This window comes from Saccopteryx leptura, chromosome 12, assembly GCF_036850995.1.
Source record: "Saccopteryx leptura isolate mSacLep1 chromosome 12, mSacLep1_pri_phased_curated, whole genome shotgun sequence".
In the NCBI taxonomy this organism is placed as follows: Eukaryota; Metazoa; Chordata; class Mammalia; order Chiroptera; family Emballonuridae; genus Saccopteryx; species Saccopteryx leptura.
The window spans coordinates 57086031-57101215 of NC_089514.1; the positions used below are offsets into that span (position 1 = coordinate 57086031).

Genomic DNA, 15185 nt, shown 5'->3' on the forward strand with positions numbered 1-15185 from the left:
CTGTAGAGCCTACACCACTTCTGCAGAACAGGGAAGCTTCGGTGAGCAAATAAAAGAATGAGTTTCTGTGCCCATCAAGCCAATGAAGCTTTTCCCACATAGGACTTACAGTTTTGTTTTGGATAGTTTTTCTTAAAGAATCAGTTCATGTTTTCTGTTAGGATTCTGTTTTCTTTTGTACTAAAAACCTGACTGGATTAGTAACTTGCAACTGTCTTAGTAGATATTAAATGTAGTTTTCCATCTAAGGGTCGTTCAGAAATACTTTCAGTACTACTGCCTACTTCCCAGTGGTCTTTGGAAATATAGGGCTGAGTCTGATTTCCAAAAAAAAGGGAGAGAGAGAAGGTAGCAGTAGTATTCTGGATAATTTCCTTCTTTCAGGAAAGTGGACAGAAGAAGAAGAAAAGAGACTTGCAGAGGTGGTTCATGAATTGACAAGCACTGAGCCAGGTGACATCGTCACACAAGGTGTGTCTTGGGCAGCTGTGGCAGAACGAGTGGGTACACGCTCAGAAAAGCAGTGTCGTTCCAAATGGCTCAACTACCTGAACTGGAAACAGAGTGGAGGTACTGAGTGGACCAAGGAAGATGAAATCAATCTCATCCTCAGGTTTGTGTCCCTAATCTCTTTGTGACAAAAGTTGCTTAATTGCTGTTGTCCTATTTTGGTTTCATTAGATGTCTAAAGACTGAAAAACATTCTTTCTCATAGCCACTGTTTAAGATCCTGAGTATTTCATATTGAGCTTGCATGTATGTGTGTGTGTTTTGTGTTCGTTCCTTTTTGGTGGTTTTATTGCTTGTGCAAAGTACCAGAGTGAAGGCGTAGAGACACGTGGTATACCCACAGAGCAGGTATGGCACAGGCAGTGGCAGTGCAGCTTTCTGCACTGTCCCACCAGCCTGCCTCACTCGCAGACTAGGGGCCACATGGCGGTTGAAAGGGATAGTCAGTCTCAGTGCCCTCACTGTTTGGCTACTGCACTAGGATTGCCAAGAAGAGGCCCAGACTAGTTACCCCACACCTTCAAACTGGACCAGATCAGATTCTTCCACTTCAGACACATCATATAATAACCTTAATACTCCCAAGCTTATTTTTTAAATTAGTTGGTTTAACCTAGTGGTTCTCAAACTTTGTGAAGTCAGGGCACATTTAAAATCCTACAAATAATTGTAGGTACACTATATACAAATTTCTGAGAAATATGTTATAATTAAGTCAAATATTAAAGAAAAAAAATATAAAGTCCAAGCGTGCTTTTATGGTAATTAAATGAAATAAATACAACAAAATTACATTTATTCTGACATTAAAAGACATTTTTGTGGCCCTGGCCGGTTGGCTCAGTGGTAGAGCATCGGCCTGGTGTGCAGGAGTCCTGGGTTCAATTCCCGGCCAGGGCACACAGGAGAAGCGCCCATCTGCTTCTCCACCCTTCCCTCTCCCCTTCCTCTCTGTCTCTTTCCTTCCCACAGCCAGGGCTCCATTGGAGCAAAGTTTGCCCAGGCACTGAGGATGGCTCTGTGCCTTCTGCCACAGGCGCTGGAATGGCTCTGATTGCAGCAGAGCGACACCCCAAGATGGGCAGAGCATCGCCGCCTGGTAGGCATGCCAGGTGGATCCCGGTCGGGCGCGTGCGGGAGTCAGTTTGACTGCCTCCCCGTTTCCAGCTTCGGAAAAATACAAAAAGAAAAAAAAAAACATTTTTGTTATATTTTTTGAGTTAGGCTTTTTAGAATTTTTTAAAAAGAGGGGTTAAAAAATAAAAAATCAACAAGAAACTTATCCTTTTATATATATAGATAGATACATGCTTAGTAAGATTTAGTAAATTCAGCAGGTCCCGGCACAAATGTGGTGTTTTTTCATTCCTATATTTATGAGAAACATGAACCTGATGTGTCCTAGCAATTTCTTCAATGTTTGGGCATATATTTGAAAGGCAAACTCTCATTTCCTCATCAATACATTGAAGAATTCCTCTGTTTTTACACTTAATTGTGTTGAGGGTAGAAAATCCTAATTCACATAAATAGGATGTTGAAAATTGTAGTAAAATGTTCAAAGCTTCTTTAGATATTGCCACATAGTCTTCTTTTATTAAAATCCAAAAAGCTTCAAGAGACAATTCTTTATGTTTAATCATCAATCCACAATCAGTGGATATACCTGCCAGTTCTTCTGTTAAGGTTAAACCAAAATCACTTGAAGCTTCCATGAATGGGTTTCTAATCCAATTGTATTGTTCAGTGTTAAGTGATAGAAAATGCTATAAATTAAATTCTGCCCATCAGCCTTCAAATCCTATTTTTTATTTACACTTAACTTTTGCTCACTTCCAGAATCAGATTCTTCAATATCACGCCTCTTTTTGAGAAATCTATCCATTTTATTTGGGTGTTTTTATCTAAAAATAATATAATGAGGTGTTAATAATAAATATAATAATGATATGTTAACAAAAAGAGAGGTATTTCCGTACTGAAATGGTATAATAGAGTACCTATATTTATTTTTATATCTGGGCACAGGCCGTGAACCAGTGCAGCTAGTAATTCCGGGTCCTGAGTGGGAATGGTGTGGAATTAAGAAAATACGGGTGGGAGGGCCCTGTAATTGCTGTTGGCAAGAACAAAGCATGCCCAAAACCCACATCTTGCTTTATTTATAGGACAAAGTGGGCCATTAGAAAATCAATGAGATCTTTGATGTTTCCAAGGCAACTCAAGAATTTTACCAAGTGCAGAAAACCCCCACCATACACATTATCTTAACTTTACACCAAACAAAGGATAAAAGAAACTTGCCTCCAGTCTTTCCCAGGAAGGGGGGGGGGGAGTAGTGTAAACAATCCAGTACTACAGCTTAACAGCCTTTTGCAACCTAATCAGGCAAGTGGGGGGGGGGGGGGTTGGGCAGACAGTCTGCTGTAGCCAATTCCCCACACCTCTGTCCCCCAAAAATCTAAACTCCAGAAACCCTGTTGGTTTTTTGGTCCCTAACAGGCACATATTCTCTGGAATACCATAGGGCACATCTGGACATCTTCTAGGGCGCGCCAGTGTGCCCTGGTGCACACTTTTGCGAAACACTGGTTTAACCATTAAGATTCAGTAACTCAAATGGGCAAAAGTACCAGCAAACAAATATTTGAGACACTGAAGGAATAAATAGAAGCTTATCGTTGGGGCTGCTCCCTACTGAAAATCAAAATCAGCATGATAGTTAAAGCTAGAAAACAAACCATTAAAACCCCAAATTTAGTTGTTTTTGTTTTGGAAGGTTTTTTTGGTTGCTGCTGGAGTATTATTTTTGTCTTGTCAGTTTGTTTTTAATAGTTTTTTAAACTAGTCTTCATAAATAGCTCATGTCTAAACTTTTTTTAATTTTACAAATGGAAAAGCTCAAATCCTGGAAATAACTATAAAACATTGCAGAACACTATACAACTAAAACTGTTCTTACTCTATTCTTTTTTTTTTTTTTTTGTATTTTCCCGAAGCTGGAAACGGGGCGAGACAGTCAGACAGACTCCCGCATGCGCCTGACCAGGATCCACCCGGCACGCCCACCAGGGGCGAGGCTCTGCCCACCATGGGGCGATGCTCTGCCCCTCCGGGGCGTCGCTCTGCTGCGACCAGAGCCACTCTAGCGCCTGGGGCAGAGGCCAAGGAGCCATCCCCAGCACCTGGGCCATCTTTGCTCCAATGGAGCCTTGGCTGCGGGAGGGGAAGAGAGAAACAGAGAGGAAGGGGGGGGGGGGTGGAGAAGCAAATGGGCGCTTCTCCTATGTGCCCTGGCCGGGAATCGAACCTGGGTCCCCCGCACGCCAGGCCGACGCTCTACCACTGAGCCATCCGGCCAGGGCCTCTTACTCTATTCTTACCCTTAGCTACTCCCCTTCTTCCGCAGTGCTGCATCTGGTTCATTTACAATTCATCCCAGTGGTTGTACCATTAACAGAAGACTTGCTGGTGATATTTCATAGCCCTTACCTCTGGAAGCAGGCCTACACTTCTAAAATTCTTTCCCAGGCAACTTAACAGTAGCATCTCAATGACATACATAACCTGCCATTCTTGTTACCACCAGTGCCATCATGTGTAGGAGGGTTCTTATGGAGACATAAATGAACATCTAACAGATGCTTATTTTATAACCTGTAGGATAGCAGAACTTGATGTAGCTGATGAAAATGACATAAACTGGGATCTGTTAGCAGAGGGATGGAGCAGTGTCCGTTCACCTCAGTGGCTTCGAAGTAAATGGTGGACCATCAAAAGGCAAATTGCAAACCATAAAGATGTTTCATTCCCTGGTAATGTATTTGCATAAGCCCTTCCCTTGTCTTAACCACATTTACTATTCAGGTGTTAGAGGTTAGAAGTTCTTTGTCTCAGCTAGAGATGTGAGTCATAGATCTTCACTTAAACCTCTGCCCTTTTTCTTTGGAAAATAAGAGTTGATGTGATTTCTAATATTCAAGGCACCTAAAATATAAATATACACATTTACACATTCTTGTTCTCACATGAAGAGGAACTAAATTTTACATATATACTTTCATTGTGTACAAGTTGAATTTCTGAAAACTGAAGTTTAATCACTTTTTTTTTTAACAGAGACAGAGTCAGAGAGAGGGATAGACAGGGACAGACAAACAGGAACGGAGAGAGATGAGAAGCATCAATCATTAGTTTTTCGTTGCAACACCTTAGTTGTTCATTGATTGCTTTCTCATATGTGCCTTGACTGTGGGGCTTCAGTAGACCGAGTAACCCCTTGCTCGAGCCAGCAACCTTGGGTCCAAGCTGATGAGCTTTGCTCAAACCAGATGAGCCTGTGCTCAAGCTGGTGACCTTGGGGTCTCGAACCTGGGTCCTCTGCATCACAGTCCGATGCTCTATCTAATGTGCCACTGCCCAATCAGGTTAATCAACTTTTATGAGTTGAGTATTTTCAAATATCTTGTTATGTAGAGGAATTCTGTGATAATTTTGTAAAACAAGGCTCTAAATTTTTTATTTGATTTCTTATGTAAATATAGAAATGTTGAGATTGCTTAAAAGTGAGGCATAGCATACATCCTTCTTCCCACTTCATTTCCTGCTGTGCATTTAGACACTAAGCTGTGCAGCTGCCTAATTTAGATAATCAAATTTGTTTCCCTTAATATAATGGACGTTCTCCAATGTCCATTTTTCCAAAGAAAAACTAAAATGCTAAGAAACTTTGGCTTGATGAAAATGTGGTTTTTAAAAAAAATTAAATACCCCATTATAAATTTATAAATCTGATGATAAAACCAGAAGTGAATGAATACTAATGTAACATGAACCCAGCAAGATTACAGCATCACCTGGGAAGACTGGTGTAGTTTATCGTGGTTAGCGGAGGAGGGCAAATCTGTAGTTGGCTTTCATGTGTAAGGACTCAGGGTGTTTGGAAAAGATCAGTTGCCATTCGAGTTGTTAGACTTAGAGCCAACTGATTATGCTCTGTCAGTGGCTAAAACAGCAAGAGCCCTTGCATCCTGGGGAGGGGGGGTACACTATTCATTTAACAGTGTTCATTTAAAAATGAAAATAAGCTATTCAGCATTACCAGTGTTCTGCCTAAATAATGAGAAGCCCTAGGACATAGAAAATGTCTTATTTCCATTCCTCACAATGGTTAATTTTTCTTAATGCATCTTAGATGGCGAGAACAATATTAAAATTTTTTAAATCTGTTGTGATGGAGAATGTTTCCAGAAATTTCCAGACAGGTTGTAGTTTTAAAATGTTTTTAGTATTTTGGTAAGATTTCACATCCAGCATACAATTATTTATTCCAAATACTTTCCCTCCTTACCCCCCACCTCCCTTGCTGCTTAGATGGTGATCTGTCGGAGAATCAATGTTCTTTTTGTCTACCCATCTCCCTTCAGTCTTAATAAAAGGTCTTAAACAGTTACATGAGAATCAAAAAAACAACCCAACGCTTTTGGAGAATAAATCAGGATCTGGAGTTCCAAACAGTAATTCCAATTCCAGTGTACAACACGTTCAGATCAGAGTTGCCCGCTTGGAAGACAATACAGCCATCTCTCCAAGCCCCATGACAGCCTTGCAGATTCCGGTCCAGATCACCCATGTCTGTAAGTGTTTGGACCTCAAGAATCCTTGCTATGTGACCTGTATAACTTGGTTAATGGCTCTGACACGTTTCAGTCTTCTGGAATGTTGATAGAAATGTATCCAAGTTGATGAATTAAAGGAGAGCTAAGGCATTTTGTTTATTAGCTCAATATTTGCACAGAAGATGAATGTGTGATAGGAAGTACTGATAACCAACTGGCCAGCCATCATAGACATTATTAAATCAGCTTTCTTTCTAGATCAGTGTTATTCAACCGCGCCGGTCTGAGAAAGTTAACCACTTTGTATGAAGATAACCTGCATACAACATCAGGATGATTAACTCTTTCACGGACTAGCACAAAATTTCTGGTGGACTGGCAGTTGAAAAACTATTCTAGATGTTATAAAGAAATTAATGATTAATAGAAAACTACCTCAAAGACAGTCAGTTGAGCAAGAAAATAGAGTGCATAAGGTGTAGTACATCTTTTCTAGTAGTTCTCCAGAAGTCACAAATAAGGAATAGGTTTGAGGTGGTATGTAAACGAAAGGGATTTTGATGAGGTTCAAAAAGATTTTCTTCAGGGAATAAAGAGCCACTTTCCTATGGGAACTGTTTGTTTACTCCTTTTCCCTAGCCTCTGACATCTTTTGTGCTTAATGAGATCATGAAAACCCCTAGCAATTGTAGGAAGGGGAAATGTATTTCCTAAGATGTAAACCAAGTTCATCTTTCTACCTTTCTTCCTATTAGAATGACAGAAAAGCAGTGAACATAAAATTCTCAGAACTATATTCTTCTTCCCTTACTTTTATGTCACTTTTTTTCTACATAATGCTCCTTGCCTATGGAAAGGTCATTGCCAAAAGTACAGCAGTCACTTTGTGTCATTCTCAACCAGAATATTACTGGCATTTTGAGTAAGACAGTTCTTTCTGGCAAGACTGTCCTACACTTTGCAGGATGTTCCGTGTCCCTTGCTCTCACCCACAAAATGCCAGTAGTGTGTTTTCCAATTACGACAAACAAAATACCCTACAGGTTTTCAAATATACTCTATGATCCTGTTTGAAAATCACTGGGGCATCTATGTACTTAATTAACACTACATATCTGTGTATGGAATGGCCGTCAAAGTTACCTTACAGATGTTTATATTAATCTATGTGTTTTAAAAATCTTAAATTTTTTTTGCTTAAGCTTTCTATCAGTGTAATAAAGAATGAAGACTTTTTCTTTGGCACTGCTTGTATTTATACTCTTGAAAATTGCAAAGCAACTGATATTACTAGTCTACCATAAATATGAGAGTTACTGTTGGCTATAAATTGATTGTGCATAGAGATTGTTACAATTTTCCTTGACTGTCCGGTTGACACTACTTTTTGGGAAAACAACAATGATACCTTAATATTCATTCACAGCATAGCTTAGCCTTGAGCCCGGAGCCACATTTGTCTGCAGCCATAGTTTGCTTACGTTTGGTTTAGGTTATTTATCTGGAATCACTTCAAATTATCCTAGGTATGCTCTCAAGAATCCATCAAATAGTAAGAAAAACAACACAAAGGAAGTGCATTGCTTCTGGTCAAGGTGTCTCTTTTCTTTCAAACTGCTATAATCAGAATATAATAAACTAACAATAAACACTACAGATAAATAGTCAATTCTGAGTCATTTTTCAGATGGATTTACCTGCAGGTGTAAGTGAAAGCACGGAAAGAGATCACATTTCCCTAGTAAGTCTTAGTTCTCTGTGACTAGCAGCAGGCACTGATGAAGTCTGAATCTTAGCCGACATACATAAAGAGATTAGACTATCCGATCTCTAAACTGTTGTTCAGTTCAGTCTCTCAAAAGTGGTTCTGAAATAATATTTATATTTCATGTCTTTGATACAACTATATGAGGTAGTCAGGACAGAGAAAGTCTCTGAATTAAAGTAAGTTATTTGTCTAGGTTTACATTGCTAGAAAGTGATCCCACTAGAACTAAAACCTAGAGTTTGGGGACTACCATTCTAGACATCTGTACTGCTTACCAGAATGTCCAAGAACTTTTCTTTTTTACCAAGTTCCTATCTCTTTACAAGTTAGTCTTAGTGTATCCCTCTTACTTCCTAACATTGGAAATATTTTATGATCCATACCAGGGGTTAGCAAATACTGCCTCTGTCACAGCTACTCAACCTTGCTACTGTGGTACAAAAGCAGCCATAGAAAACAAACGTGCATGGCTGTGTTCCTGTAGTACTTTGCACAAAAACGGGTTGTGGACTGGATTTGGCTGTAGGCCATAGTTTGCCAGTCCCTAATCTGTGCCATCCCAGACAAGTCCATTAGGTTTCTTAATACCTCAGAAGAAATGAAAATGAATTCAGGTTTCCAGGCAAATTATTTCAGTATGAGGCTGCCTTCATATTAAGTACACTAGGAAAATTTAAATTTACAAAGTATTTTATTGTTGTCCTTGTTCTTACCACAGCTTCAACAGATTCCCCTGCTGCTACTGTTGACTCGGAAACAATAACACTAAACAGTGGAACACTACAAACGTTTGAGATACTTCCAGTGAGTAATACTTCACAAAGTAGACGTCAGCCATTTTTATGCATAAGAAAGATCAGTTGGTATCAGTTTTAGAAATGCAATATATAAGGAGATGAAATATAAAAATAACTGTCATTAAATGCGATTGTGTCCATAGTTTTGAGACCAGATGGTTAAGACAGCATATATCAGATGCCTACTTTTATTATTAATTTTAGTCTTTTTCTTCATCTGTATGTAAACCAATAATATGTTCTTTTTATATATGGAAATGACAGTGCTGATGAGTAGGCTACATGCATGCTGTAGCTTTGTATTTAGTCATTAGCAAATACATATCCAAAAGGTTCATATTAGGTGAGAAAATGTTTGTAATAAATTCTTTTTTTTTTTTTTTTGTATTTTTCTGAAGCTGGAAACGGGGAGAGACAGACAGACTCCCGCATGCGCCCAACCGGGATCCACCCGGCACACCCACTAGGGGCGAAGCTCTGCCCACCAGGGGGTGATGCTCTGCCGTGACCAGAGCCACTCTAGCGCCTGGGGCAGAGGCCAAGGAGCCATCCCCAGCACCCGGGCCATCTTTGCTCCAATGGAGCCTTGGCTGCGGGAGGGGAAGAAGAGACAGAGAGGAAGGAGGGGAGGGAGGTGGAGAAGCAAATGGGCGCTTCTCCTATGTGCCCTGGCTGGGAATCGAACCCGGGTCCCCCGCACGCCAGGCCGATGCTCTACCGCTGAGCAACCAGCCAGGGCCTGTAATAAATTCTTTAACAACATTCATTCAGGAAACATTGTACAAGCCATTGAAAATTGCTAGTCCCAGTCCCAAATGGCATAGCCACTTTGGAAAAAAATCTTGCAGTCTCTGAAAAGGTTAAAAATATAGTTACTATATGACCCAATTCTAATCCCAGGTATGCCTAAGAGAAATAAGTCCACATAAAAACCTATACATGAATGCTTATATTTGTAATAACCAAAAAGTAGAAACAACCCAAATGTCCATCTACTGATAAATGGGTAAAGAAAATGTCCTATAGCCACACAGACAACAGTTTGGTGATAGTAAAGGAGACCAAAGTACTGATGTACACTACAATCAGGATGAACCTTTAAAACAGGGGTCCCCAAACTTTTTACACAGAGGGCCAGTTCACTGTCCCTCAGACCATTGGAGGGCCGGACTATAAAAAAAACTATGGCCTGACCAGGCGGTGGCGCAGTGGATAGAGCGACGGACTGGGATGCCGAGGACCCAGGTTCGAGACCCTGAGGTTGCCAGCTTGAGCACGGGCTCATCTGGTTTGAGCAAAAGCTCACCAGCTTGGACCCAAGGTCACTGACTCAAGCAAGGGGTTACTCAGTCTGCTGAAGGCCCACGGTCAAGGCACACACGAGAAAGCAATCAATGAACAACTAAGGTGTCGCAATGCGCAACGAAAAACTAATGATTGATGCTTCTCATCTCTCTGTTCCTGTCTATCTGTCCCTGTATATCCCTCTCTCTGACTCTCTCTCTGTCTCTGTAAAAAACAAACAAAAAAAAACAACTATGAACAAATCCCTATGCACACTGCACATATCTTATTTTAAAGTAAAAAAACAAAACGGGAACAAATATAATATTTAAAATAAAGAACAAGTAAATTTAAATCAACAAACTGACCAGTATTTCAATGGGAACTATGGGCCTGCTTTTGGCTAATGAGATGGTCAATGTCCGGTCCCATATTTGTCACTGCTAGCCGTAACAAGTGATATGACGTGCTTCCAGAGCAGTGATGTATGCCTTCCGCGTCACAGGAAGTAGTACTGTACGTGAGCGACGCCGTGTTTTGCGGTGCCACCGCATACAGTACTCCAGGAGCACAGGATGCATCCACCAATGAAAGAGGTGCCCCTTCCAGAAGTGCAGCGGGGGCCGGATAAATGGCTTCAGGGGCCCGCATGTGGCCCGCGGGCCATAGTTTGAGGACCCCTGCTTTAAAACATACTAAGTGAAACTAGACAGAAAATACCATGTATAATATATATGATACTTTTATTTGAACTGTCCAAACTAGGCAAACCTCTTTAGAAAGAAGGTGCATTAGCAGTGGTCTTATACTAAGAGGTCTGGGGGCAAAATGGGGCATGACTGATATCTTGGAAGTTTCTTTTTGGGGTGAGGGAATTTTTTTAGGTTCCAGTTTTTGCCCTGCTTTTTAAAATAGGCTAAAGCCAGAATTGGCTTGATTTTCATCAAGAAAATATAAAACAGATTTTATTTAAATTATGTCAAGATTTTTTTGCTGTGAAGAACAAAAAGGGGGTTAGTGCAAAAGTTTGTCTTTTCCGGCCCTGGCCGGTTGGCTCAGCGGTAGAGCATAGGCCTGGCGTGCGGGGGACCCGGGTTCGATTCCCGGCCAGGGCACATAGGAGAAGCGCCCATTTGCTTCTCCACCCCCCCCCCCTTCCTCTCTGTCTCTCTCTTCCCCTCCTGCAGCCAAGGCTCCATTGGAGCAAAGATGGCCCAGGCGCTGGGGATGGCTCCTTGGCCTCTGCCCCAGGTGCTAGAGTGGCTCTGGTCGCGGCAGAGCGACGCCCCAGAGGGGCAGAGCATCGTCCCCTGGTGGGCGTGCCGGGTGGATCCCGGTCGGGCACATGTGGGAGTGTCTGACTCTCTCTCCCCGTTTCCAGCTTCAGAAAAATACAAAAATAAAAATAAATAAGTTTGTCTTTTCCACAGCCAGAGCTCACAAGAATGGCCAACGCAGCAAATAGTTCTCTTTGAAAACAATGTAGAACTTCTACCAGGAGTTTACTTAGGCCTCAGTTTCCTAATCCAGTAGTCTACAAAATAGGGATTATAAAAGATAAGAACTTCATTTTTCTTATTTGCTACCTTCCCCTCCCTCCGACTAAATAATGTATATGCATATATTTAGGGTATGTATTCAGGTTTTTGAATCAGGGTTAGAATCAAATATTTAGTCATCTGTTCTAATTTATTAATAGAGGACGATGATAGTGCTTCAGCTTCAAAAAATTGGGAGCTTGGCCTAACCAGGCAGTGGCGCAGTGAATAGAGTGTCGGACTGGGATGTAGAGGACCCAGATTCAAAACTCCAAGGTTACCAGCTTGAGTGCGGGCCCATCCAGCTTGACCCCAAGGTCTCTGGCTTGAGCAAGGGGTCACTCGGTCTGCTGTAGCTCCCTGGTCAAGGCACAATGAGAAAGCAATCAATGAACAACTAAGGTGCCGCAACAAAGAATTGATACTTCTCATCTCTCCCTTCCTGTCCATCTGTCCCTGTCTCTCACTATCTGTCAAAAAAAAAAATTATGAGCTTGTGTAAGTATATTAAATAAAGTACATGTTTTATAATATACATGTACATATGAAATATTTAGTGCCTAGCCACATGTGGTTAAATACAACCATTAGGAAAACAGCTTTCACTTTTATGTAGATAGAAGAAAGAAGTTGCATTCCCAGTGACAGGGCACCATTGTAATCATTTCTAATCCTCACAGCCCTTTCTATGAAGGAGGGGTAGTTGCTGTTCTCAAAGTAGCAATAAGGAAACTGACCTTCAGCGAGTCTGCACCCAGGAGAGCATTGTGGCTTAGGTCCATAGACCACTCGGACTAAAGAACCAGCTCTCTGACTCTAGTTCTATTTTAAGTGCAAATACTTTTCCTTTAGAGTGTTAGGATAAACTGAACTCAATTATATAGAAGCTGTGGCTGTGAAAAGTGTAACGATGTTCACTAATTTTGTTATACTCAGTGTATTATCTGTTTACCAGCAGAACCCTGCTAATTGCTATTTCTGTATATTTCCTCTTAATATAAAAAATATTTGCTAAACTCATACTATGAAAAAAATCTGTTCAAGTAACACTGCTGCAGTGCCTTTTCAAATATGTTAAGTTCTTTTTTGCCTGACCAGGCGGTGGTGAAGTGGACAGAGTGTCAGACTGGGATTCAGAGGACTCAGGTTCGAAACCCTGAGGTCGCCAGCTTGAATGTGAGCTCATCCGGCTTGAGCGTGGGATCATAGACTTGACCCCAGGGTCGCTGGTTTGAGCCCAAGGGTCACTGGCTCTGCTGTAGCCCACACAAGGCACATATAGGAAAGCAATCATGAACAACAAAGGAGACAAGAGCTGCAACGAAGAATTGATGTTTCTCATCTCTTTCTCTTCCTGTCTGTCCCTGTCTCCCTCTCTCTCACACACAAAAAAGTGAAGTTTTTAAAATTAGGAGCCATCTGTCTTTGTGTGCTCCAGAGAAAGGATAGGGAGGGAAGGTGGATGCAGTCACTGCACTGGCCCAGTGGCTCCTATGTGCCATGAAACAAGTAAGGCCAGACCCCAGGAGCACAGACAGCAGGCAGGAGGAAGGCCTCACATAGCTATTTTTAACTCCAGGCTAAGTGATGACTACAGATAAATAGTCACAGATAGTATAGCTTTCACTTTATTACTTGTTCATACCTGCACAACTGGTAAGTACATTTGTGGCTAAAGTCAGTCCCAACTCTGGATACAAAGCTAGACTTAATGAATACTACATACTACTAGTAAGTCTGTATAACTCAGTTGTCCACTGCACCTGTGTTGATCTTGTGTTTCTTTTCATTTTAGTCTTTCCATTTACAGCCCACGGGGACTCCAGGTACCTACCTACTTCAGACAAGCTCAAGCCAAGGCGTTCCGCTTACTCTGACTGCTAGTCCCACAGTAACCCTGACGGCTGCTGCTCCCGCTTCTCCTGAACAGATCATTGTTCATGCTCTATCTGTATGTCACCTTACATAAATTCCTTGAGTTTTCTAGTTTTTGTAGAGAGGATTAGTGGATCAGTGTCACCCTATTTTTTCTAGTGTTTAATACAATGATAGAACCCTGTGCCTTCAATAAGTGTCTCTGGGTAAGGGGTTCTACACTGCTCACAAAAATTAGGGGTATTTCAAAATGAATATGAAGGAATAAAATATCCCCTAATTTTTGTGAGTATATTTTGATCTCGGTTCAATTAGTTGAGTAACTGTTAGGGACCAAGATTAGTTAATATAAAATATAGAAGTCAAAACTAATACAGTCCATTTATTTAAACAGTTCTTTCTACCACTATTGCCCCAGGAACAATGTTTTTTATATTCCCTCTGCCTTCACTCTGTAAATGCCTGACCCCCTGTCTCTATGTGTGCTAGACTTACATTAGGGGAAGTAGGGACAGGAGGAGAGCAAAGGCCCGTGTAGGCCAAGAACAGGGTTTCTAGAAAAATTGTGGTAAGAACACTGCAGTTCCAGAGGTGAGAGGTGGGAGGAAGAGTAGCCCATATTAGCACCTATAAATGTCATTTGTTGCCTATAACTTGAATATGGTAGGTACTTTTTCATTTTACTATTGTTCTTTCTTTTTTCTTTTTAACATTTTATAGCCAGAGCATTTGTTGAACACAAGTGACAATGTTACAGTGCAGTGTCACACACCAAGAGTCATCATTCAGACAGTTGCCACAGAGGACATCACTTCTTCCGTATCACACGCAGAACTGACAGTAGATAGTGATATTCACTCATCTGATTTTCCTGAGCCTCCAGATGCCCTAGAAGCAGACACTTTCCCAGATGAAATTCATCAACCTAAGGTGACTGTAGAGCCATCATTTAATGATGCTCATGTATCTAAATTCAGTGACCAAAATAGCACAGAACTGATGAATAGTGTTATGGTCAGAACAGAAGACCTTAAACAAGAGGAGGAATCACCCTCTCATTTAGCCTGTGCTTATGTTACTGAGGTAAGTGGCACTTAAGGGAACAGCTTATGGGTTCTTGCCTTTTGCCTTGAGCTTTAAACCTGCATTTTGGGAAGAGCCTAGAAATAATTTGGGGTGATATCCTATGGCACTTTTTTTCTTTAGATATATATAAAGTACAGCCCCCCCCCCCCCCCCCACCTCACCAGTATCAGTCAGCCAGCTGTGTTGCTGTCTTACTACTCTTCCTCACTGGGAAAGTGTTCCCATGGAAACCTGTGTTGAAATGGTGGAAGCATTTTCCCGAGGGTGGTCAATAATAGAACTTTGTAGGTTAGCTTAGGAACCTCACCACAGAACAGCATTATTCTATATTCAGGGGAACTATAACTGAATTCTTTTAAATTCTTAGTTAACATGTACTACATTAACAATATGAAGTTGTTACATTTGTTCCTTTTAATAAAACATAAACTTTCACTCCTTTTTAATTTTAAAATGGGCTTTTCAAAGTACTTTCAAACCTAAACGTGTTTGGAATATTAGGGAAAATTAATAAGGAATATGAGTCAGAACTTCATTTTTTATTTAGGATTTAGCGTCTCCTACTATAGAAGAACAAGTTGATCAAACAACAATTGATGATGAAACGATACTCATTGTTCCTTCACCACATGGCTTTATCCAGGCATCTGATGTTATAGATACGGAATCTGTCTTGCCTTTGACAACACTAACAGGTACTATATATAAT

General features: G+C 41.0%; 1 protein-coding gene across 4 annotated transcripts in view; it reads left to right on the forward strand.

The window, feature by feature from the left end:
* DMTF1 (cyclin D binding myb like transcription factor 1) overlaps nucleotides 1-15185 on the forward strand; it is a 55183-nt gene that overhangs the window by 38546 nt on the left and 1452 nt on the right. For all 4 annotated transcript variants that reach the window (XM_066353807.1, XM_066353809.1, XM_066353810.1 and 1 more), the window contains 7 exons: nucleotides 385-613; nucleotides 4174-4325; nucleotides 5937-6146; nucleotides 8615-8700; nucleotides 13311-13466; nucleotides 14111-14473; nucleotides 15024-15171. In XM_066353807.1, the coding sequence (XP_066209904.1) occupies nucleotides 385-613; nucleotides 4174-4325; nucleotides 5937-6146; nucleotides 8615-8700; nucleotides 13311-13466; nucleotides 14111-14473; nucleotides 15024-15171 (1344 nt within the window). The remainder of the gene's footprint in view (nucleotides 1-384; nucleotides 614-4173; nucleotides 4326-5936; nucleotides 6147-8614; nucleotides 8701-13310; nucleotides 13467-14110; nucleotides 14474-15023; nucleotides 15172-15185) is intronic.